Raw genomic sequence first — 27,108 nt, forward strand, 5'->3', positions numbered from 1 at the left:
TATAATTACAGACCATAAATGCCATATTTAAAAAATCATGTTTGAAAATTAGTCTCATATTATTGCATTTTATTTTACCACAACTCTATTGAGATAGGCAGAGGTATTATTAATCACATTTTTAAGATGAAGAGACAGGTTCAGAAACACTGGGATCAGAATCTACATCTTCAAGATCATAGTTGTTACTAAATTTGAATGCCTTACATTATACTAACAGAATTATCCTCATAGTGCTAGAAATAAAATCTGTTTTTACCTGGACATTGTGAAGATTCATTCCTCACCCCAACTACATTGTTTATATAGTGATTTGATACTCACGTTCAAATTATAAAATGTAAAATAAACACATCCACTGAATACATAATGTCACCAGGTTCTCCTGCTCAGATATCTTACTCCTCTTTAAAATTATAGAATTCCAATATTCCCACACCATGAATCTTTCGAATTGATTTACTCTAGTTGAAAAAAAAAAAACAAAGTTGTGCTATGTTTATCTGTATATTTGAATTCACATATAAATCAAGCAAAATAAGTTCTATCCACACTTTACTATCCTGGAAGGTACTACATGGTTTAGTTCCAATCTGTCTTTCCAGCATTATTCCCAACTATATTCTCTAGCCACAACAGATTGTTCTTCAAATACATTGTACTTTTCCCAGTTTCCTCTGCTGGAAATTTCTATCTCCATCCATTTCCTCTTATATAAACCCTACCCATTCTTCAAGGTCTAGTATTAATTGAATCTACTTTGTATACATGCCGACTTCCTGATCCCTAAAGTCAAAATTAGTCTCCCCTCCACCATAAAGATACTGTGTTTTCTCTGAAGATCTACTTCATACGGAGCTTACAGTACACAGCTGGGTATCAGCTGAGAGACTTTTGTGGGCAAGAGTAATATTTGTTTTTCTATCTACAATAGGCCTATTGGCATATTGTAAATATTTGGGGTGGGGGAAAGTATGCTGAATATAAATTACAGTGCTAAAACTATCAAAGAAGTTCCTGGTCAGTCTCTTCAACCTTTCATCTTGTCTCCCTCTAGTTTGTTTGCCGATTAATGCTACAATGCTTCGTCTAAGGCAAAAACCTAATCTCATCATTTTCCCATTTAAAATTTGTATATTGTTCTCTGCCATCTAAAGGACAAAGTCCAGGTTCTAGATAAATCACACACGGCTAGATCTTGATCCTGCCCCGGTCTACTTCTTCACATCTGCCATAATTCCTGCAGATTTGCGTCCATGTGTACACAGGTTCCTGCAGGTATCAGGTTATTCCACTCTCACCTCTCCTGCTGCAAGTACTTGCTACATCCTTGGTCTACCATTTATTATCTCATTCTTTATCTCTCTCTCTTTTTTAAAGATTTAGAGAACTGGGGTACAAGCCAGAGGTACAGGGGTTGTAAGAAGACTGACTAGAGATAAAGCCAGGAGCAGAACAGGCAGACTGATGAAGTACACTGCTAAGGGGAGCAGCCAGAGGGTCAGGGGATATCTGCCACGTCATGTGGGCCACCTCTGGGGCCAGGGATCAAACTCGTGCTGAAGTGGTTGCGTCTAGCTTGTAGTTCTGTGCTTTAAACCGTTGAACCACCAGGGAGGGCCCTCATTCTTCACATTTCATATCAAGACAACTAAAATATGGTAGCATTTCTGTGTTTCAATCCTGACTAAGTTATACCTTGTTTTGCTTTCTTTTCCTTTTTTTTTTTTTGAATTTGCTACTTTATTTTTTCTTGCAGTAACACTGGCTTATAAAATATGACAGAGGGAAGGTTGGAAGCTCTGGTTTCATTCCTCCCTATTGTATGTGTAACATTACTCTGCTCTTGTGCTTAGATGGGCAATTTTAGCATTTTGTGTAAAATACAAAATTAAGAGCCAGCATTAGAATCTAAGTTCTAGGTTTCCTGTGGTAGAATTAAGTTCCAGATTGAAAAACAAGTAAGCTTTGATTTCTTCTAACTCCTTATTCACCATGTACAAAATTATTAAGTAACAGAACATAGGTGTTTTTAAATTCTTTTTTGTTTGCTTTTAGTAATGTTTTATATCAGTAAACGATGTAAACATACTGTAAGCGATGTTCACATACTGTTTGCCTCATCTATTGTGATATATATCTTTAAATCTTGTGTTCATTTCTTAAATTTGGTTCATTTGTTTTGTTATAATTGAGTTTTTATAGTTCTTTATTTATCCTGGAACCAAGTCCTTTATCAAATATGTGATTTGCAAATATTGTTTCCTAATCTTTTCATCTCCTTACAAGCATTTTTTTGCAAAATCACAAGATTTTTAGTTTTGATGATGACCAATTTATCAGTGGAGTTCATGCTTTTTGTATCTAAAAACCTTACTATCAAATCCAAGTTCACACAGATTTTCTTTAATGTTTTAGAAGTTTAATAGTTTTAGGTTTGTGATCCACTTGGAGTTCACACTTGTATAAAACGTAAGTTTTGTGTCAAGATTCTCTTTTTTTGTACAGTTTTCATTTGTTGTAGCACAACTTACTGAACAAACTAACATTTCTTAATGAAATTGTCTTGGCACTTTTGTCAAAGATTGGTTGACCATATTTGTGCTAGTCTATATTTTTGGACTCTATTCCACTAATCTATATCTCTATCCTTTTGTCAATCTATTGTTCTTTTTCCTTTTTAGGATTTAATAGGCATGTAACACTATAGAGTTTTCTAACCAGCATATATTTAAGTGGCCCAAAATATAGCTCTTAAAATGTTCAAGATGTCACACCTAATATAGTTCAAGATATTATCACTCATAATGATTTGCCTCTGTTCTAAGCGTCAGAAATGGAAAGGTAACAATAGAAACAAATAATTGTGTTCAAAAAACAAAATTTTAAGTATTTCAAAATTGTTGTTTTTATTCTAATAATATACAAAGGCTAGGCAATTGTCCTTCTTAGAAACTGGAAGTTTTCCAAACTTCAGTAACCCAACTGAAAAGAAGGTCTTCTATTTTCATATCAGATTTACAGAGTCTTCGGTGGATGGATATTTATTTGTTCTTTATTTAAGCCAGGCTTAAGTGCCAAGTCTTCATCTATACTAAACTGCAATTATAGTGTTTTTCCAAAAGAACAATTTTAAACATTGCAAATACACATAGAGGATGAAATTACAAACATTCTTAAAATGTTTTTACAATTTTTAAAAAAGAACAAATAGTGTTCTCATATGCAACTCTATCTTATACTTTTTAGTTGAAATAAATAGTATTTTATCAGTGTTTTATGAAAAGTTTTTGAAGTAGTAGGAGTTTTTATACATCACCAAAGGCTCTCTGCAACCTTAAACCACATAGACATTCTCCCACGCTATGGCCATAGCACCAAAGAACCAAAGCAGCGATACTGCAGTTCAACCAGCCTTAGGTTGTAAAGGCCCTTTGGAGCTAGGGCCCTAGGTGCTCCATTTCTGTAGCTTAAATATGTGCTTAATTTATACAATAGGTGTCCTGTCCTTTCCATTACTGAGAACTGTGTGCTACATAAAGGAGCCGATTTGAAATGCAGCTAGTCTGGCTAGGAGAAGGGGCCTTCTTGTTTTGTCTCCCTAGGGTGACCATTATCTTTGCAAACATCTAGCAGAACCTAACATTGAAAAAGATCATCTAGATCCAAATTTGCCTTTTTAAAAACCTATTGACCTATAGGAAATAGCATGTATATTTTCATCAGTAAATAATTGGTTAAAAAACTATAAGCAGGCCCTCCCTGGTGGCACAGCGGGTTAAAGCACTGCACAAAGAAGCTTAAGCCACTTCCGCATGAGTTCGATTCCCGCCTGCCCCTGGAGGAGACCACATGGCATGGCAGACCTCTCCTGACCCGCCTGCTGCTCCCCTCAGCAGTGTACTTCGTCGATCTGCCTGTTCTGCACCCCACTCTGTCTCTGGTGAATCCTCTCACCCTCTGCATCTCTGGCCTGTACCCCAGTTCTGTATGAATAAATAAATAAATCTTTAAAAAAAAACAAAAAAAAAAAACTATAAGCAAAGGCCTCTCCATATCTAAAAAATGTAAACACATTTTGTTCCAAACTCTTTTTACATGATATACAAGTCATAGATAAAAACAGTAAAAGGAATGAAACATATTTATAATTTCACTGGAGTACTGATAAATTCTACCTGAAAACATAATAATGAGGATAAAGTAAAACAAGTAAGGTTACTGAGTGATTTTGCAATGTTACCCTGGCTTCAGTCTCTAGGTTAATCTCCAGCAGCATCAGGGTTAGACACTCACTTTCTATCAGACTAAATGTACTTTCACAGGTTTACTATATATTGTTTTTGTATGTAATGAGTGAAGTACATATAAACTGTGCTTAAAATTGAGTTTTACCAACTAGCAGCAGGGTATGAAAATACACGAACTCTAATACTCAGTCTTTGTGTGAGGTCTATACACTATCTTTCTAAATTTTTGAAGCTATTCCCTTAAGCAAAGCCTGCTTTAAGATGTTTCAGGTTACTGCCAATATTTCAACCAAATAAGCATATCTAGAAATTTTCTAATAATTTGTAATAATTAATAAAACTAAAAAAGTGCTTATCTAAAAGGAAGGAGAAAATGGCAGGAAGTCATTATATAACTTTTGAAGCTAAGGAAACATTCTTTTTCATAGAATAAAGAAAATCAAATACACAGCAAAAAACAAACCTAACTTCCTATCTGTTGACATGTGTGTAAATACACACATATACGTATATATGTATATATATATATATGTGCATATACATATATATGTACACACATACACATACCTTTGGTCTAATGAATTCGTAGAACAAATTGAAAATACAAGTCTACAAGAAATAATTCCATACTTAATATCCACTTTTGACTATAAGAAAATACTTTTGTCAGGTAAAAAAAAACCTATCTGTTATCATACAATAAATTTGAGATTGTTTAAAAAGATAATTTTCTAAAGAAGCAGTTAAATGAAAAGCATAAATATTAAGATGGAAAGCAGACTAAGTTGACATTGCAAAATTAGAAAATTAGCAGCACCAGGATTATGTATTAAGGCTCTTTTTTAAAGTAAAAAAATTTGAGAATAAAATAAATATAAAATTACATTAAAATATCTAGTAAGATAGTGACAAAAGTCAAAGTAGTAATGGAAATCCTGTTGAAAGCTTAATACTCACATAGGTATTATTTAAACAGCAAACACAGTTCAATCAACATAAATTACACATATATTAAATAAACTGGTAGACTTGATATATGAATATCTAATAAACAGTAGGAGAGAGAAAAGATCAAATATTATTAATGTCAAAATCAGGAAAAAGGTATAAAAGAACTGTAATTAATTCTTTGAGATTTCAAAGTAGGGAACTACTAATTATGTTGTATTCATTCTTAATATGAGTAACAAAATAGGATGAAATTCACTTAATTAAAAGATTAATGCTAATTAAACCCTATGGTTGGTTTAATTGGATATTTAATTAATGCTAATTAATGATGGTTCTTAAAAAGTTGTAGGACCTACAAAAAATTGATTTTGGGCTAGGAGAATGGACCATCTCACTTTTCAGTCTCTGCTGCTTTATTCAAATATCTAAGCCTAGATTGAAAAAGACTAGATCCAAACTTACTTTGGATTTACCATTTAATTCATTTACTTTTATTCAACTATGCTCCCAACTTCTAGGAAAAAGTTAAGTAACATATATTTGATCATTAATTAATTGGCTACAAAAACGGAAAACGTATTATGATAGACTTACTCAATGAGATTTTGTTTCTAAGGCTACGGATATGACATTTTATAAAAGTCAATCAAATTTTAAAAATTTGTCCCCAGGTCATTTGGATATGTCCCCCTAATAGGAATGGAAACAGTATTTTAAACAGTATGGTCTGAAAAGGTGTCTCTAATAAGATGGTATCTGAGCATGGAATTGAATGAAAGGAAGGAATGGTAACTAAGAATATCACACAGAAAAAAAAGTGCAAAGGATTTAAAGAATAAGCTTGTTGTTATGTAACATAACCCAACGCCTGGTGCGAAGCAAGCAACAAGAATAAGGTGGATTATAGCTTGGCAAGTGTGTAAGACAGTGGAAGGGTGTGAGGACCAGGAAGGTGCTTCTACTGCTACAAGAACAAGGGTTCAGATGCCGACAGGTAGATCTGGTGGTGGGAAAATAAGGCAGTTCTCACATGAATTATGTTTTTGTAATGAAGAAAGCAAGGTGATCAGCCAAAAGTAAAAAGAAGGGTGGAAATGTTGGGGGTTGTTAACTGATGCAATTCTCTTTTAAGAACAACAAGAAAATCCAACTAAGAAAGTAGAAATAATGAAGCAATATTTTTTTAAAGATTTATTTATTTGTGCATACAGAACTGGGGTACAGGCCAGAGGCTCAGGAGCGGTGAGAGGCTTCACCAGAGATAGAGCGGGGAACAGAACAGGCAGATCAACGAAGTACACTGCTGAGGGGAGCAGCGGGTGGGTCAGGAGAGGTCTGCCACGCCATGTGTTCACCTCTGGGGCAGGCCAGGATCGAACTCATGCGGAAGCGGCTTTAGATTCTCAGTGCTGTGCTTTAACCCGCTGCGCCACCAGGGAGGGCCTGAAGCAATTTTTTATTTCTCCTACCTAGATTTCCACCTTAGAGAACTTACCCTATGCATAGCTCTGAAGACCTAGCTTTACCTGTCAATTTAGTTTAGGTTCTGCTACACTTAACAGAAACCCTAAATGATATGGTTTAAATAATATGAAGGTTATATTAACTCACCTAGAAAAAAGTTCAGAAAAAAGAAAGCCAAGTTAGAATAGTAGAAGAATAAAATCTTCAAGAACCTGAGCTTTTTTAAACTTTCCATTCTGCATCCATAATGCCAGCCCGTATGGCAGGCTAGAAGCAAGAGGAAGAGATAAGAGAACTAGTCGCTGCTTTGTTTCCTTTTAAAAAAAGGCTGCCTGGAAGTCTGAATACCTCTGTTTCAGCTCTTTAGGTAGAATTTGGTCACAAGATAGTACTTACCTACCAAGGAGACTGCTGAATGTTCTTTAGATAAGCAACTATGGATTCAGGTAAAAGTGGGGTTGTGGCTCCTAAAGTAAGGATGCATGCTGGAGGAACTAGCCATCTCTATCACTCCTCCAAGCTCACAGTTTGCTAACTCCTCCTCTATTGTTATTTTCCTCCATGATAACATAAACTGAATGGATACCTGAGCTAAGCCAAATCAATATGATTCTCTTTCCCAAGAATCTGACAGAAAATCAAGTCAATTTACTTTTACAGAGCTGAACTACAAGAGGGAGCAGACCACAGTGCACAGAGAAAACACAGTATTGTAAAAGATAGTGAAACAAATATAGAAAAAGGCAGTCTGAGATTATAGACAAAGAGAGAAACTAAAAGTTTCTGACTACTTCCTTTCCTGTGAGGCCTGTATGCCTTTCTTTTATATGGATTCCATGTAACTCTCCTGTTTTTTATATAGAAATTCCTTTATTTGAGTTAATTTGCATGGGCTTCTATTTCCTACAACCAAGGTATCCTCAAAATATCTATTAAGAAAGTTATGATTTGATGTTACATGAATATAAAGTGTTACTGCATCTTCTATGAAACTTGTAAAAGATATTTATTGTGTTCTTCATCTCTTATGTAAGACTAAAAAGAATTTCCTTTAGTATCTTTGCTTTTTAAAAGCCTGAAATAAGTAGGAATCGGCATCCTTTTCAAAATTCTGATAACGATGTTTATGTAGTCTTCATTCTATCATTTTTCTGTCCTGTCAGTCAGAAAGATATTATTTAAATTTAGTGCACATGCACAAGTATTGACAGCTATTCCTGATTAGAGCACAGACTGTAGTAGGCTGTTACTGTTTCTCAACACCCACTGCTCTTCCCGTGCAAGATGTAACATACTTTCCCATATGAGCAACAGCTTTGTCCATATCACTTGCTCTGGCCTACAAAATGGTGAAGTCACATATGCACTTCTCAGCTGACACTATTGACTAGTATATGATTCTGCATCACTCTTTTTTCTACTATGTCTCTCAGAAAAAGGTGCTTCCTTTACCTTGGACCCTTAAATGAAGATGATAGGAAGCAGATTCACATATCCCACTCAGATATGGCCAAAGCAAGAAAGTATGTTGGTTGCTTTAAATCACCGTATTGTTTGCTATCATATCAATCTCAGTTGACCAGTAAAGGAGGTAACTGAACAAAAAGCAATTCAGGGTGTACATTTATGTGTAGGGGCAATGAAGTATATCAGAAATACCTTCTAACAGAACAAAAATGTCTGATGGGAGCACTACAAATATCCTGGATTGCTATCTTAAAGCTTATCATCCACCATCTCTTAGTCATCTAAGCCATAATTCTAAGAGTCACCTAGAATATATCCTTTCCTTTCAGCTCCCTTATAACAGATATGCTACCTTCTACTGTCTCTCCAATCCGTTCCCAAAGATACTACCTCCATAGTCAAGTCCTTAATACCTCCCCCTTTTACTAAAGTAATATCTACTAATTTGTCTTTCTGCTTTAGTTTCCTTCCTCTAACCCACCCCTATACATATACAGAGCAATATTTCTAAAATGATACTACATCTTGCTGGAAACTTCCATGGGAGAGTCACATGATAGCCGGGCATGAAATGCTTGACCCTAGCCAACCTCTGTAAGGCAGCAGAGGTATCAGATCATCCAGGTCTAACTAATGGCTTTGCCACTCTTGAGTCACTTAACCCTCTTTAAGTCAAGATTTTTCAATTATAAAAGGAATATACTAATTTAAAGTGTGTGTTGTAGTTTTGCTGTGGGGATTATGTTAGAAAAACAAAGTACCTGGTCACACTAAACAAAACAAAGACAATAAACACTAGTGGAATAACAGAGTAAGCCTTTGGCTAGAGCACCTGTAAACACTCAGTTGCTCACACAACTGTCTCCTTTTACAAGATACAAAACTTGGGAAGAGACTAAGACTTACTCATCTTAGAGCACTGGGACCTAACACAATTCCTGACAGGAAGGAGAAATTCAGTAATTAAAAAAAAAGATATGTGATATCTGAAATGTAGTAAAATTGCTGAACAATTAGAGGAAGAAGGGTATAGAAAATAAGGCTAGAGACAAAAAAAAAAAAATCCTAATTATAATTTTCCTGCAGGCCCTTGTAGTAAAAAAACTTTGCATCTTAGGTGGCCATTTTCTTCTTTATTTTACTCAAACTATACTCACCAACTTAATTTACAAGTGAATCATTAGGAAGACTAGGAAAGTAGAAAGCAGTGACTATGTCAAAACTTTCAACATGACTGTATTCATTCCAGGTTAGAGAACATGTCATCAAATACTGAATAATTTAAAGAATGTTTTCCTGAACCTAATTTCAAAACTATATTTCAAATGCACTATCGCATTCCTTATAAACAACTAATATTGCTAGATCAAGAGACTGTAACTCTCAAGGGTAACACAAATCAGTATATTCGAAAAAGATACAAATGCCTTGTCTCCACTTTGACAGGAGAATCTCCCCCACATGTATATTTCACTGCTTTCTGTGTGCCATACAACATCTAATTGTAAAAACAGTAGGGTTTTCATGTTTCTGAAGTATATAACTGAAATTAAAGAAGTCATATTTTGAAGTGATTCTTTGGGTATAGATTAAGGTTCTCAATGAACTAAGTGTTCTGTTCTTTTTAAAATGATATTTTATTTCAAATACATCAAGAAACAGGTTTTTTTCCCTAAAATATCCAAAAAATTTTGTTATAAAGATTCAAAATACACAAAAAATAGGGAAGTTGGCCAGAAATGCCAAATAATGGTATAGTTTGTAATCACTACTATATCCCCCAATTTTTTTTTAAAGATTATTTATTTATGCATACAGAGCTGGGGTACAGGCCAGAGGTACAGGGCAATGAGAGGATTCACCAGAGACAGAGCGGGGAGCAGTACAGGCCAACTGTACTGCTGTGGGCCAGCGGGTGGGCCAGGAGAGGTCTGCCATGCCATGTGGATCACATCCCGGGGTGGGGATTGAACTCATGCTGAAGTGGCTTTAGCTTCTTAGTGCTGTGCTTTAACCCACAACGCCACCAGGGAGGGCACTATATCCCAAATTTTAAAGTAACATGTACAAGCAATAAAATGAACTGGCTAGTCTACATGGGGAGATTCTGCAATATTAACGTATTAGACAACACTACAATGTTATTTCTTTTAAATAATGGCTCCAAAAAATGATAATGAAGTTGCTGTTATTTGATTACAAAAAGGAAACTTTCATCTCAACTTCTTTTTAACCTACTATTTTGACCTTTTCCTGAAATATAAGTTGTCTACTAAACACCCATAAAACTTTGCATGCCTTTCATAGAATACTTCCCACACTGAATTGCATTTAACTATTTCTAATTCTTACTCTTATATTACATTGTGAACATTTGCAAACAGTAATCATTTCTCCTTTATTTTCCTGGAAAACCAGTGCTATCTGGCATTTAGCATTTCTTGCATGGTAACAGGCAACACAATAACATATTTGAGAATACAATAATTGAGTAGAAAAAATATATAAAAATCAAATTCTAGTAAACATAAATTTCCCTAAAGTTGGGTTTGTTCCAAAGTTTATTATCTGCTGTTAAACCCAAATATTTCCTGAAAATACAATTTTTGGAACTCTATTATTCCACACCCAAAGAAATAATTGCAAATTTTCTTTATCAAAGATCAATTATGCAGTGATTTTTCTTGCTCTTTTACTGATTGCTTTCATGTCGAGGCAAAAAAGATGAAAGGAAGCAGAAATGTTCTCACTGGTCCATATTACCCCTTGCTTATAAATGTTCTGATGAGAAACACTTCTTAGAGATGATTATTCTAATGGTTGAAACAGGGTGTCAAAATGTCTATTTCAATCTTTCTTATTTTACTCTCTTTTAAAGTTTGTACCATCATTTTAAAAACATACATTTCAATTTTTGAAACTTAAATACTATATTTTCATTTTGAATTTTCTAAAGCAAACTAAGTTTTATACTAAAGACAACTCTGTACTTCCTAAGGCTGGTCACACCCAGACTCAGAAATTCTCTAACAGTGAAAGCTTAAAAGTGTTTTTGAGATGGCTAAAAATACAGAAGAGATATTATTAAAAATTCTATAAGAAATGCTAGTAACATTTCAAATCCAACATAGGAAGACAGGAGAAATAAAAAGTCAACAGATTGTATGGGTGTTCACCATGGTCTCTAGAGGAATTCTCAGGAAATATTTATGACCATATCATAATTATAACTGTTTCATAATTCAAGTTCAATTTAACTCTTTACATCTTCAGCTTCATTATTCAGTCTAAATTCCTGGTGCCATCATTATAGTAAGAAAGTACACATTCAGTCAACTGAACACAGCTTATGAGAAAAAAACAAATTCTACTTAACTTTACCAAATAAGAGCAGCTTTATTTAAAGGGAATAGTGCCACAATCAAACAATATGATAGATAAGCAGAACAAAGCTGGGCATCCTAAAAGCTGTTCAAATACACAACTAATGTTATTCTAGTTATCCTTGGGTGATTACTATCAAACCACTGATAAGTATGACTTCAGGGTATGTGTCAAGATTTCTTCTATATTTTAATTGATGAAAATAATTTCAGAGTATTCACAATAAAATTACAGATTAATTCCATAATAATTGAATCATATTTTTCATAATAATTGTAACCATCGTAACAAGTCATTTATTTTTGACTATTTGGTCTTTTTGCTCTATCTGATTTTACTATTTAGCTAAAAAAAAGTAGCACACACATTCAATTTGGCTTAATTTGCAGCAGCTGAGCTCCACCTACAGGTTACAAAGATGATTTTTTTCAGTAAGTTTTAAAATAAGACTTTCCAAAAGATAAGTTCAACTATATCCCAACTTCAGTGGAGTTACAAGAGAAAATCTAAATGATGTATATGTTTAAATAAATGGAAAATAAAGAAGTAGGGAAAGGAAGAAAATGTCGTGGTTTTGTTTGTATTTTAGTCTGGAATGCCAGGAGAGGTTGATATTGTCTAAAGAGAGAAAACTGAAGACAAAGGAAAGAGGATGGAATAATTTTGAATGGGTGGAGATTTCCCTCCTCTAAAAGCAGAGGAAAAGAGAAAAAAAAACAAGAAATCACCTGACAGGGTCAAGGGAAAAAGAAAAAAGAGAGTTGAAGGAAGCACTTTATTTCATAGAAGAGAGGCAAGTGATCTGGTAAGAGGGGTGTTGTAAGTAAGCCCTAGGGGGGGGTGGGGAGTGGAGAATCATACAGGCACAGCTGAGGCTAGGTACATGCATTACTCTAGTTCTGCTCCTCAAAATCTCATAGGCTAACTATGGCTTAGAGAAAATGGGCTGCATAAGAGAGTGAGTCAGATATATTAAGAAAAAAGAGGAACCAAAGAACTAGAAATCCCAAAGAGTCAGAGTAAGTAAAATGAGAGAAAAGATAAGACAAAGGTAGGAAGAACTTTGGGTTTTCCCTCTTGAATCCATAAGTACTTTACAACAGAATCAGAGACATTGCTGAGAATACATTGGGAGAAAGATTCCACTGTATGTAAATTTGTTGAAAATTGTATCATTTAATACCATTCCCCAAATATTAAATTTGGTATTATGTACTTAACAAACCTGCTTAGGCCTAACATTCAAGTGATAAACAGATTTACCAGATTCCAAATGTTTCTTTACCAACAAAAGCAATATCACAAATTTTGAGTAAAAGTATGATTTGAAAACTTTTTGCAAAGGTAAGTGATAGTCCCTCGTTTTTGATTCTGCTGCTCAACTCAGAAAATGATCTAAGGATAATAGAATATTTCAAGCACATCTACATAAAAAGCCTGCACATATCAAAAACACTGACTTTTAAATAATGATTTCACAGTGACATCCTGTCTGATTAGCTACTATGGACCCATTACAATTCAAGCTTGAGCAGTGATTTCTCTTTCAAAAATAATTATCCTTTTTATTGTATAATAGCTTAAGTCTCCTAGAGGTTTTTCTGACTTTTTAATCTAAACATAAAATTAACTTGAGATTTAAAAGCAAAGTTGGTAAAACAGACCAAAACCATAAATTAATCATTTAGGGTATATTTCTGCACTCAAAATAAATAATCATGAGCAGAGCATGGAAATTCTAAACAAGGGAGAAAACTATATTTTCCCTTTGGAATTCTATACTTTCTCATCTATTCTGATCTCCTTATCTCTATCGTAGATAAGAGAGAGAGGAGGAAAGAGAGAGAAGGAAGATAAAATTAGGAAGGGGAAGAATTGTTAGCTGTTTTGCCAAATATTCTTTATTTAATTCTTATAGAAAATTCAGCTTTGCAAAATTTTAAGTTATATTAACTGAAAGCTATATAAATATTTGGAATTATATCAAGGTCAACAAGTCAAAGTAGAGGACCTTAAAACCACTTTAAAAAATAAGTATTTGGTTCATGTATTAAAAACTTAAAGTGTATTTTTGTCATATTAGAACCTTAACTTTAAAGAAATTCATAGTTATTAAAAATCAGAAAGGGAGCAAAAAAATATCCTTGATTACATTCATGCTAGGATGGAGAGTTTATAGGCAGTCACCAGTTCCCTGTATGTATAAGCTGTACCATCACTAAAATCTTCAGTTAGTAGTGGCCCCAAGTTAATCTATTACATTAAATTATTCAATGGCTATTACTTGAGCATTAAGTGAAAGCTGCTGGGGGAAAAAAGATATTTAAGGTAACTTTTTTTTAAAAGGTTTATTTATTTATGCATACAGAACTGTGGCACAGGCCAGAGGTGCAGGGACGGTGAGAGGATTCACCAGGGTCAGAGCAAGAAGCAGAACAGGCAGATTGACTACGGTACACTGCTGAGGGGAGCAGCAAGAGAGACAGGAGAGGTCTGCTGCGCCATGTGGAGCACATGGGGGGGGGGCGGGGATCGAGCTCGCACTGAAGCGGCTATGCCAGCTTCGCAGTGCTGTGTTCCAACCCGTTGTGCCACCAGGCAGGGCCTAAGTTAACTTCTAAGTACCATATTTGAAAGCAAAAGGTTACACTGTTAGTGGAAATTTTTGATAATTACATTTCTGACCATGTATGGGAAGTAATAGAGAAGTAAGCAATGGCAACATGGAGATACTTTTCTCTTTTCCTTATAGGAGCTTAGAAACACTACAGAAAAGAAAGATTTTCAGATGTAAAAACTCTCAACCATAGACCATCCAAAGAAAATATTATATTACTATCTTTTTAAGCAGTACCATTCAAAATGTTAAACACGTATCTTAAAGTTGTAACAACAGAATCACAAAGTAGAGTGTTATGCTTAATTATGCTTAAATAATTATTTCAGGAAAGTAACACATTAAGTCATAAAACAAAAAATTTTTATCATCAGACATTTGCTGAAACTTCTTTTATGATACCAATGAGATTACTAGGGGTATAAAATATTTGTAAATCAAGCTTGAAAGATATTTAAGATTTTCTTTCAGACCCACAATTTTTCTTAACAATGACAAAATTTATTCACCAATTTGCAATCTCTTTTTTGTTCAATATCATTACTGATTTCATTGGTATTAAACACAACCTCCCATATTTTGATACTACAGTGCTTAGGGAATATATAAAAAATTATGGGTGTTTTACAGTGGGGGGAGGGAAGTGCACTGGACTATAGTGATGGCACATGGGTGATATGGTGATGGGAAGCCCACGGGGATTACAACTGAGATGGAAAAAGGCACAAAATAATGTAAAAATAAACTATTATATTATTTAAAAAAAAAGGGAAAGGAAACTCAAAAAAAAATTATAGGTGTTTTAAAAGGAGAAATCAGAGACAAAAGAGGTAGAATTTGATTCATAGTTTACTTTAAACTGGTGTACTTCCTTGTGGGCCTCCATCAACACAACAGGTATATAGATATCAGATATAATTATCAAAACAGTATTTTAAGAAATGTACTGACTTAAAAATATAAATTTTAAATGAAACCCAAATCTTAAATTGAGGTTGTAAATAACAAAAATGCTAACAATGAAAAGTATAAAGCTCACTTACCTGCGGCTAACTGATTTCTTCCCCACTTCTCCCTCTGCAGCTGATTTAACATTTGTGGTTGTGTCCTTTTTTAACTTCTTTGCAATTCTTTCTCTCATCAGATTCTTCTCATCACTGTCAATACATTCACCATGCTCTGCGTCTTCATTTTCTCCATACTGTAGAAATTGAATGGAAGGTTTACCAGGCTTTCCAGTTCCTCTTTCACTTCAAACTCCCTTCACTGCACTCTAGGATAGCTTTGGTTTTGTTTGCTTGTTTGGTTTTGAATTGGGAAAAAGACAGGGAGAATCTGCTCCAGCAGGGAATACCCCCATGCCTGCTCTAGGCCAACTATCTAAAACTCAGGGTACCTACAAAGCGCTGTTTGCTCAGATCACACCCAGCGCCTCTGTGCAGCACACACTGCACTCCCTCTGTCACCAGGAATACTGTCCACTTATATCCCTACTCTTTCCAGTGGGAATGTGGCTGCAGGAGGTTGCTGGCCAGCATACTGACCTCAAGCAGGGGCTAATTAGGTAGAAGAGATGGAGAAACAGATTTCTTCTTAGGGTGTACATCATAGCAATTACTCCTCTTCTCACAAAACTCTAGTGGAGCCCCAAATCACTCATGTTGTAGTAACAGAACCACAGAGGAGAGTATTTTAACTGAGGCCCTGTGTGATCTGCACCTCCCTGACGTAGTCACCTACACCTCTGGGCTAGCAACACGAGTTAGCTTAAGAGCTGTTGTTCTCTGCAGCCTGAAATACTCATTCCAAGACCTTCAGGACATATACCTTTTCTACACATTAAAACTAAATTAATGACATCTGAATTTTGGATATTCCAGTAATATTATATGAAAAAGTGGGCAACAAGTTCATATATAAGATTCTAATTTTGTAGGAAAGTTCACATAAATATGTACTTGGATTTTATTTTTTAAATCTTTGAATTTTTAAAAAATTTTACATATTTTAGCATAAAACTACATTTTACCTTTTAAGGGACTAGAAATATTTTGTAAAAATTTTGGATTTCTAATAAATTTTTCAAATGTTATTTATACTAAAATTATACTCACATCATCCGAATTTCCTGCTGTTTCACCTTTTTCACTATAAAAAGTAAGTAAAAGCAAGTAAATTTTTGTTTCAAAATGAAAAGTAAAAAATTTTCAATAACTCAAAATTTTAGAATGGCTTTACAATTTTTCTCAACATAAGGATTGCAGAATGCAAACTGAAACATTCTAAAAGGAAGTTCTTTTAATAAATGAACAAGCAGTACACTCCATTAGCATTCATATGAATTCATTAGAATTTTTTTTATAGAACAACCAAGCAAGCATGGTATTTTTAAGAATAAAGGGCTAAAGAAAACAATTTTTTCTATTGGCTTATAGTATCTGGCTGAAGTAACAATAGTTCAAAAGATACTAGGAACCCTTCAAAGGATATAAACAAAAAAGCTATTTTGAAACAGAATTTCTAAAATGAGCTAAAGTAAGTACAAAAGTACTACCTCTTTGAGACACTGGTCCAAGGTATCATGTACACTTCCATTTAACAGAAGTTATCATCCCTTCTCAAAGAGAAGTAGTAAAGACAGTGATATAGTAAGGAGAATAAGATAATTTCTTGAGGTCTGTGATAAATAATACTCAGTAGATTGGCCCCAAATGGGGTAGTTTTATGACAAAAACCCTTTAACTCTGATGTACTTACCCTTGATACTAACTGAAACAAAATACTTCAAGAAAAATGTTAGTCAAGCACCTCGTTGCATTATACTTACAAATAGATGCCTAGTATTCAAACTCTCTATACCATCATTTAATGGGTTTAACAATTAAATTTAAATATAATTGAAACAGGAGATGGCAGGAAGAGTGAACATGACTCGAGTGCTTTTCCCCATTATACTATAAGTTCTACTAACTCTACTACCAAAATGCTTTAGTTTTTTGGTTGGGTTAAAAAAAAATGGACTTATGAGAACTGACTGCTTACTCACAAAGCAAGCAAGAAAATTACCTAAGCCAGAAAATAAGAACTTAGGATCACGCCAGCATCATACTAACCTTTCAACAACTGGAACAGAACTGAGATGTGGGTCATCCTTAAGCAAGTCATGACTACTTTTGCTTTTCCCCTTCATGCTCTAGAAAGGAATGTAAAATATAATCATGAACTGAAGGGAGGCAGGGGAACAGTCTTCCAAAAGGACATATTAACAGATTTGCATAAAATCTAATACTGATATAATGTGTTTAGCAAAAGATAAGTGTGCCTGAAAATTTCAGTAGGCTTCCTTATAGATAAGAATCTTAATCACTCATTGACTGAAACTATTCTTTCAGAAACACTTTTTCTTTCAAAAGTAATATAAGCTTAAAAATAAATCCATTTATTATGATTGACAAGCACTAAATCCTCATGATTTACATCCAACTAAGCTAATTTTTGATCTACATTGTTAAAACTTAGACAGTAGGTCAGAAGAGCAATTTGAAATAAATAGTTATTCTTCAAATATACAGTCTAACTGCACAGAATCACTTTAAAAATGTATCCAAGCACCTAGATGAGAACACTTATGAGGTATCCATTAACCAATGGAAACCATACACAGAAGCCCCTAAAATCATGAGTAAATTCCTAAAATTAAACCAATCTCTATTATATCTATCTATATGAAAGGATGATTGAGAAAGTTCATGTTTTATATATATATCAAGAAAAATTACATGCACACACATATATATACATACTTACATATGTATGTATATATATATGTCAAGAAAGATCATGCTTTCCTTCAGTAAAACTTCTCTCTCTGATACCTCTAACTATCAATTGGATAGTTCATCTAATTCACTGAAACATCCTAACAGACTCTATGACTTTTACAGTTTAAAAATCAAAAATTGTAGAGTTTAAGAATCAAAACTCCCCACCCAGTGTAGGAATCTTCTTGACATTACTTCTATCTCAACTCTTAAAGAGAATTTATAATCACATACACACATATGAGTCATTTCTTTTGAAATGGCTTTCATTATTGGGAAAAAAGAAAATTTTCTCCAATTGGAGAATATGATTGTAATTTCCAACATATAAACCAATCCTATTTCTGTCCTTTAGAACTACAAATGAACTACATATAATATGAAGTATGAAAATAAATCTTAGTTTACAAACAAATGAATAGATACAATAATAGCCTTCTAAGACTGTCTACACTGTAGTCCTCAAAACCTTTGCATGCTACCTTATGTGAAAAGAGACTTTGTGGATAAATTAAAGATGTTGAGATATGAAATTATCCTGGATTATCAGGGTGGGTCCAAGAGCATTATATACTCTCTAATTACATGAGGTAGGCAGGAGAGTCCTTTCAGAATGATGGAATATGAAATAGACTTGGTCAGCTATTACCAGCTTTTTTTTTTTTTAAAGATTTTTTATTTATTCATATAGAACTGGGGTACAGGCCAGAGATGCATAGGTTGAGAGGATTCACCAGAGACAGAGCAGGGAGCAGAACAGGCAGATCGATGAAGTACACTGCTGAGGGGAGCAGCAGGTGGGTCAGGAGAGGTCTGCCATGCACTGTGGTCACCTCTGGGGCAGGCGGGGATCGAACTCATGCGGAAATGGCTTAAGCTTCTTAGTGCTGCACTTTAACCCAGTGCGCCACCAGGGAGGGCCCTATTACCAGCTTTTAAAGTACAAGAAGGGATCACACACAAAGGCATATTGTCTCTAGAAGTTAAAAAATGTAAGAGAATAGATTCTCCCCAGAACCTTAAGAAAAATGGCTGTCATATACCTTGATATCTATCTCCACAAAACAAATTTTGGACTTCCAATCTGTAAAACTGTAATATGCTGTTTTTTTTGTTGTTGTTGCTCAAGTCACTAAATATATGATAATTTGATAAAGCTGCAATGTAAAACTAATACAGATATAATAACATTTTATCAGTTAAATACATACAATTAGAAAGATAAGTAAATTGAACTGTAATAGAATTTAATGGGCAAAAACACTTTATAAATCACTGTTCTACCCCTCTCACGACCTCTGTGCAAATGTCCTAGCAGCACTCTCTATATTGTGCCCAACATTTTGGAAACTTTCATTCCATGGGATAAGCAAGAAGAGGGTACAGCATTATTACTTTAGTCTCAAAATCGGTATATTTTTCAATATAGGCTAATATAAGTTCTTTTGGATGAGAAATACAGTGCTTGTATAACTTCATACTTTAGGTAAAAATCTTAATATATCTTGTAGAAAGAAAAATACGTGTATTAATATGAATGTGTTACAGTTTAACACTATTAAAAACTCATTATTGAATAGTTTTATAATGGACCTTCCATTTAACCTGCCTCATAAAAACTACTTTTTTGGTTGTAAGCTTTCACTTGAAAAATATTTTCTGATATCTGCATTTAAATTATACACAGTAATTCATGAGTAAATTTAAATCAATACAGACATGTAAGTAAATGAAACTATTATTCACAACTGGAACTAGTATTTAAGAAAGCAGTGTAAACGAAGGTAACTTTCAGATAAAAACTTCAAACATTTGAAGCACAGGAGCACATTTTCACTTCTCCAAAATATTTGCAGTTCCTCAAGCATTCCCCACATGAGATGGGTTTTGGTATCTTCCTTAACTACCTCATGATCTACCCTTCCTCTGGATTCATCTAGTTTGTCCCTAACTTTTATAAATGAATCAGAACTGAACAAAATACTATAAATGTAATATCAAAAAAAAAAAAGGATGTTAAGTCCCTTATTCCAGAAACCTTACTTTTAACAATTCACCTACAGTTTTTTCTTATATCTAGTTTACTTTGTTAAACTAAAGTACAGAATTTGTATGTACTCCTATTACATTTCAATTCAGTAGTTCAAATTATCAGCACAGGGTGACAACAAAGCAATCCGGGCAGAAGTATCCAGCTAGCTACAAGCCCATCTGACCAGACTGTCTCCCAGATCATATTTCCTCATGCTGTCCACAAGAACATCATGAGAGACGCTGACAATGTGCTTTCCTGAGCTCCAGATATGTTGTTATGCCATCCCTATCATGCAATCCTATCAGAAAAGGAAATGAAGTCAGTCTGGCAAGTCACTTAACAGAGTCTCAGTTTCCTCATCTATAAAGAAAGGAAATTGAACTAGATCCCTTTAAGCTATAAAATTCTATTATTCTAAGAGAGATTTTATCAGGTAGTCAAAAGATACTAAAATAAATAAAAAGGAAAGCTAACCCATGTGGGAGAGCTCTTTGTCATGAATAAAAAGTGGGGGGGGGGGAGCAATGTCTGTAATCCCACACTGATAATCCATAAACCAGAGGCGACTCTCTCTTATTTCTCTTTTCACGTAAAGCTTCTATTCAAACTTAACCAATTTTTGACTTGTGACCAGTTAAACAGTTCTGGAATAAAGTTTAACATTGTAGAGTCACTGAAAAAAGAAATTTGATAAGGAGGTGAATAATGAAACAATTATTTTCTAGCCTTTTAGAAATATTAAATTCATTCAACCACTGATACTGAAAAGTAATTGCTCTTGGTCCTTGTAAGGACTGACTATGGTTTTAGTTATATGCATTTAAAATTCATACACATAAATTATAACAATATATATTCTTTGGTTATACTTTACCAATATTTCAGATTAACTTTTCCTTTTCTTACTAGTTTCATTTCACACAAAAGGCAAAATGTATTTGAGGGTGTTCAAAGTCTAAAGAATAGTACAACAACAAAATAAACAAAATACACTTCCATTCTGATTCTTTCTAGAACTTATCTCATGCATTCTGGAGAAACTTCTTTTCTTCTAAGTTAATAATTTTCAATGATTTTTGTGGATATATTTTCTCAAGCTGAACTTGTCCCTCTCAGATAAATAAGCACAACTAAATTCTGTAGGCCAAACATTCTGCAAGATACATTCACACATGTATAATGTGTTGGTGGTGGGTTGTGGTGAGTTATGATGCAAAAGGGTACCCCAAGCGCTTTAAGGTCACTCAGGCTACTAATCAGGATCCTAGCAGGTGCTTGGGAGGAGCACTTAGGCCAACTGTACTGAGTTTATAGCTTGTTACCCCAGAAAGATATACTGTTGGTAAGTTTTCTTTAGCCAGACTTGCAGACTGCTAGAGCCTGAGGACAGCAGGTAATATAAAATAGCCATGATCTTTAATATAGACATTGTTTGATGTCCTTTAGTTGTATGAGAAAAAAATTAACTTACAGTATATTTCATAAATGTGTTTTTAAGTCAATGCTATTAGTGCTGGTAAAAATCAGGTGATGAAGTAAGGACACACTAGCTCACAAAGCTTTAATTACTACGATAAAGACTTTAAACCTTACCCTGTAGGTCTCCATTTTCACTAATTTTCCAGAAAGGAAGGCATATCAAAATCTTTGGAAGTAAAAAATCCTTGAAGGCTATTTTCTTGGAGAGTACTTATCAGCAATAACTGCTCCCTACTTTTGTAAACTGTTACCTCAATATAAAATAATATAATAAATATATTTAAGTAAATAATATCTAAGAAGAAAATAACTTCTGTATAATGGGAGGGCATTGTTTCAGGAAACAAATTAAACAAATAGTGAAAATATGAATCACCAATTTAGATAATTATTGTTTAACTCACTGATGTTCTCATTGATTTAAAACATTGCCAGGTTTAAAAAACTACTGACCACAGTTAATTTTTAGGGAAATATAATAAGGTGATGTTTAATGAAGCTACTTGAGATTGTAATGAGGCATGTGACAAATGTTTTGAGAACAGGAACATAACCAACTGAAAAGATTAAGTACTACCACCTACCTGATCAACAGAACTTTTAAATTCTGTGTATCTACCTATTTATCAATGCATTACATAGCACATACCAGCACAAAAATATCCAAGTAAATGGTAAAGTCTATGGAGGCAAGAGAAAGGCAAAGATTCCAAGAACACATATCTTAGGTTGAGTTAACAGTGAGTAGACTAAAGGAGAGATTGGATTCTTCCCATCCCTAAGTGTTGTGTGGGGAGATTGATGAAATCAGAAGAGGATGATAAAATGTCAGAGGGAAAAAGGATACTTCTAGTTTATAGAAGATTTACTTTCAAATGCATCCTTGGATTAGTCTCACAATGGACATTCCTCTAGCTCCCATTTTCTGACTACCATGCATTAATAAATACCTTGGTATTTTAAAAACAAAAAAGTCATTTTATGAAATCAGCCCAATGAATACTTAGTGAATGTGTACCATGTCAAATGTGTTTTACCAGGTATAGCAAGAGATACAAAAATGAGTATGATATAGACCCTTGCGTTTTTATAATTTTTTTAAAAAAGGGGAATTAGTTTTACCTGACTAACTCGATTTACTTCCTCCTCTTCTTCCTCAGCTTCCTCTCCAAATGAAAGCAAACTAAAATTTCTAATCAAAAACATTAAGGGAAAAAGAATATAAGAAAAAAATCAAACAAAACATAAATATCCTACCTTCAATGCCATAAAACAGAATTTACAAAAAAAGACATTCTGACTGTTTAACAATAGACTATATTACTTTGTATTCAGCAGAAACATTTTAAGGATCTCTGGTTTCAGCATGGTTAAGTTTTGACCTGAGACCATGGATGTTTCCTATATTGAATAAGCCACTGATCAAAAATCCATCCTCAACACTAACATTAAATGTGAGAAGTCAAGCATGACAGAAATAATTAGCTTTTTATATTTATAAAAACTGGTTAGCCAAATGGAAATTTCTGAGAAATGAATAAATATGTAGTCCAGCACTACAAACAGGAAACAATCTAGTGTCTGCCAAAATATGTCTTAATATTTTCAAAGGATTGTTACCCAACATTGTCAGATAAAAAAAAAAAATTGTCCGCAATATGTGTAACTAAAAAATAGCCCTTAGGGAAAAGGAACTATGTTTGTCTTCTTTTATCCTTCAGACTAAAGACATCTCTCCTAAAAAGAATAAATAAGTTATTAAAGCACCCTCACAAATATTGTGCCAAAGATTTAGCATAAAAGAATAATTTTTTTTGAAAGTCATAGATGGCATTGATGGCTACTGCTTCATCCCTCATTCATCCCTCATATATTGCTATGAATTAAAAACAAAACAAATGCTTGCAACTTTTGGACTCACTGTTAAGACAAACTGTTGTGATGAAATACTGTCTCTGAATATAGTTAAAGTGACATCTCGCCCAGAGATAAACTGGTCAAAATAAATCAATCAAAGAATAAAAAGAAATTAAATAGCCACATAAGACACCAACTGCTTATTAAAGTGTCTGGCTCATATCTGACAGTTTATAAAAACAATGCACTTACTTACACTGCAGAATATCAAGGGAAGAAGTAAATATATAGACACATTACACTATTGGTTGTTTTTGCATATCCCTTCTTACTTAACCTTCATAACAACAAGTTGTTGTACCTACTATAACCTCCATTTTATAAGTTGGGGAAACTGAAGCTCAAAAAAGTGGATAACCTTTGCTTCTTATTAGGTTAGGCAGGTTTATACAATGAAATACCCAAAATGAATGCTATAATACAGTAAAAGAGCAAGTTGAAACCAACTCTTTGCTATCGATTTTAACAAAACAGGTAACACTTAAAGAATACAGTTCACAAAATACTGAAACATTTTAAAAAGAAATTAAACCCATATTTAGCTGTCCTTTATATTAGGAAAACTACCTTTTTAAAAAAATTTTTATTAATGATGTATAAATATTTTAATAGCCCCAAAGCACCCCTACGTGTGCACCTTCATTCACTGAGTTCTTCTCTTCTTAAGAAAATTATCTTCAGGAAAAATACAGAATACAGAAACAGCTTTTTGCTTAAAAACACTGGCAAGAATAGTTTTAACAGCACCCAAAAAAGAAGTGAAAAGTTAAATAAATTATGGAATCAGTGGTCATTACATTCTTCATATTTACTTAATAAGTTCTTTATATTAAGCACATATTAATTGAAAAACAAAAAATAGTAATTGCTAGAATGATAAAATATGTATCAACACATATCATGCTAGCTTAAGTTACACATTGTATTTGAATATTTAAAAAAATACTGAGATATTCTTCCTGGTTCAAAATGGCCCTTCCCTAACTAGTAAACAAGCATTTTAATAGGAAATAAAGTGAAATAAATGAATCAACATTGCTATTCAAGCTGAGAAAAGTCTTTCTACTATAATTACTTTGTGCCTTTGGGTTTCAATTTCTTTACTTCCTCCTCCGGTTTCTCTTTTTTTGGCTTTTTTATTTCTCTTGGGATGATGTCATCAAAAGGATTAAACAAAACCTAAGAGAAAAATAGTTTGAGTACATTATCCCTTTTTTTTTAATGTCACAAAAAAATTAAAACCCATATTTATCTGTAGTTACATTAATCTATTTTTTCCCTACAAAAGCTCAGTAAGTACAGCAGGAAATATACTACATAAAATGCTACCACTTACGTGACCTCAGATTCTCCCAGTAATCCTACATGCTATTGCATAAACAGCATTTTATCCCTATTTTACACAAGGGCAAACTCTTCAAGAAAACTTGATATAATAAGAGTTAGACAAATCAGGTGTTCTGACTCCAAATCAAATGCTTTAAAGATCTTGCTTTCTCAATGACAGCCCACTCTAAAAGTATTTGGGAACTTACTTCAATGAATGAAATAAACCTACTTCCTTTAACTTACACTTCTGGGATGAGTTTTTCATCATTACTACCCAGCAAAATTTCAAAATCTTTCAATTCAAAATCTCTGATTAAAAAGAATTCTTTTTTTTTTTTAAAGATTTTATTTATTTATTCATATAGAACTGGGGTACAGGCCAGAGATCCGGAGGGTGAGAGGATTCAGCAGAGACAGAGTGGGGAGCAGAACAGGCAGATCGACAAAGTACACTGCTGAGGGGAGCAGCGGGCAGGTCAGGAATCGAACTCATGCGGAAGTGGCTTAAGCTTTGTAGTGCAGTGCTTTAACCCACTGCACCACCAGGGAGGGCCTAAAAAGAATTTTAATGAAAAATTATCCCTCCATAAATTAGAGATAAAACTTGAGCTGTGGTAATTTAGGACAGTCTTCATCCAACCATTTAATAATATCAATAATCAGTTTCTCTGATTTAAGAATTTAAGAACTGTATCCCATGATAAACATGTTCCTTACCTCACAACTTTTTATTCTGTGTGGATTTCGTGGTCTTTCTTCATCATCAATGTCTACTTCTGTCAGTCGCAGCATGTTATATATTGTATCTCCTGTAACCTATCAAATAAAAAAGAAACTTTATTTGTCAATTCCAGTATTTGCTCTTTAAATAAGAGGGGGCTTTTGGGAATATTTTTAAAATAAAGAAAATGTCCTACTTTACCTGAGAGCATATACATGAAATAACTTAAAGAGAAATTTCATTTTAAGAGAAAAAATGCACAGAGACTTTAATCCCTCAATTAGTTTTTTTTAATTTGCAAAATATACTAGTAAGAGATTTTATTGAAATATAATATAAAAAAACTGCCTACTAAAAGCCAACTTTTCATGCAACTATCATAAATGAATACAGATGTTAGAATAGGATAACATAAGCAAGTAAGAATAACCATGTGGTGAATGTTTTGCATACACTCAATCTAAAAGCTACTACCACTATCTTCTTCCAGATAAGAGAAGATATTCAAAGAGGTTACAGAGTCAGTAACTTCTAACACTAAGTTATACTCTAGTCTGTAAAATATAATTTATATAATCTCAGTTGCTAACAGTGGTACAGAATGGCAACCTAAAACTCATTGGGTTACTATACTTTTATTTACTTATTTATGTATTTTTGTACTTATTTATTTATTTTTTAAAGATTTACTTATTCATACAGAACTGAGGTACAGGCCAGAGATGCAGAGGGTGAAAGGATTCACCAGGGACAGAGTGGGGAGCAGAACAGGCAGATCGAGGAATTACACTGCTGAGGGGAGCAGTGAGCGGGTCAGGAGAGGTCTGCTACGCCATGTGGATTTCCTGGGACAGGCGGGGATCGAACTCATGTGGAAGTGGCTTAAGCTTCTTAGTGCAGTGCTTTAACCTGCTGCGCCACAAGGGAGGGCCCATTATTTTTTAAAAGATAGAGAATTCTATAAATGAGACAACAACCTGTGTTGGTTGAGTGGCTCAAATGTCCCAACACATTTCTTAACTAGGTTGTTAGATATTAAGCAACAATTTTTTTTGCATATTTTAGCATGACTCCATTCATTCAACACTTCTCAAGGGATTTAAAATAATGTCAGCTTTCCAGCTGTGCTGTTTGATTTTTCCCTTTTATCATTTTGCCTAGGCAAAATCATTTTGCCTAGGATGCGACAACCCTACTGAACCAGCAGAGGGAGCTGAATATCTGTGATGTTAAGTCAAAACTTAATCACATATTTCTGAGAAGCACTGTAAGGGAAAACCTTCATAAATTCCTATTTAAAGAAAATTTTATATGAATTGCATTACCTGTTATGACACTTAATGGATTACATGTACTAAAAATGTACTATTCCAACCAACATTTCCATTAAAGTTCTAATGCTACCACAATTTCCACCTTAAACTTAAGGGGAACTCATTAATATTTAAACTACTAAATTTTATTACCTAAATATCTCTCTAAATCTGTAGAAACAATATCTCTGTGACATAGTAGTTAATAACATTAGTATGATTTCAGAAAAAAAGAAATAAAGTCATAATCAGCGACTTGAAAAACTCAAAAAAGAGCACAAGGGTGTTCCCTTATAGTTCACGATATAGAACCATATTCCACATTTTTTTAAATATTAGAAAAAATATTCTAAGGAATAT

General features: G+C 33.8%; 1 protein-coding gene across 1 annotated transcript in view; it reads right to left on the reverse strand.

Moving 5' to 3' along the window:
- The window catches only part of CWC27 (CWC27 spliceosome-associated protein homolog (S. cerevisiae)), a 142,884-nt gene that overhangs the window by 103,646 nt on the left and 12,130 nt on the right, over positions 1-27,108 (reverse strand). The window contains exons 5-10 of the mRNA XM_004678268.2: positions 25,432-25,530; positions 24,461-24,564; positions 22,591-22,660; positions 17,247-17,326; positions 16,248-16,281; positions 15,177-15,334 (exon numbers count right to left, since the gene is read on the reverse strand). Of these exons, the coding sequence (XP_004678325.1) occupies positions 15,177-15,334; positions 16,248-16,281; positions 17,247-17,326; positions 22,591-22,660; positions 24,461-24,564; positions 25,432-25,530 (545 nt within the window). The remainder of the gene's footprint in view (positions 1-15,176; positions 15,335-16,247; positions 16,282-17,246; positions 17,327-22,590; positions 22,661-24,460; positions 24,565-25,431; positions 25,531-27,108) is intronic.

Source organism: Condylura cristata, unplaced genomic scaffold (assembly GCF_000260355.1).
Source record: "Condylura cristata isolate star-nosed mole 26May11 unplaced genomic scaffold, ConCri1.0 scaffold00007, whole genome shotgun sequence".
In the NCBI taxonomy this organism is placed as follows: Eukaryota; Metazoa; Chordata; class Mammalia; order Eulipotyphla; family Talpidae; genus Condylura; species Condylura cristata.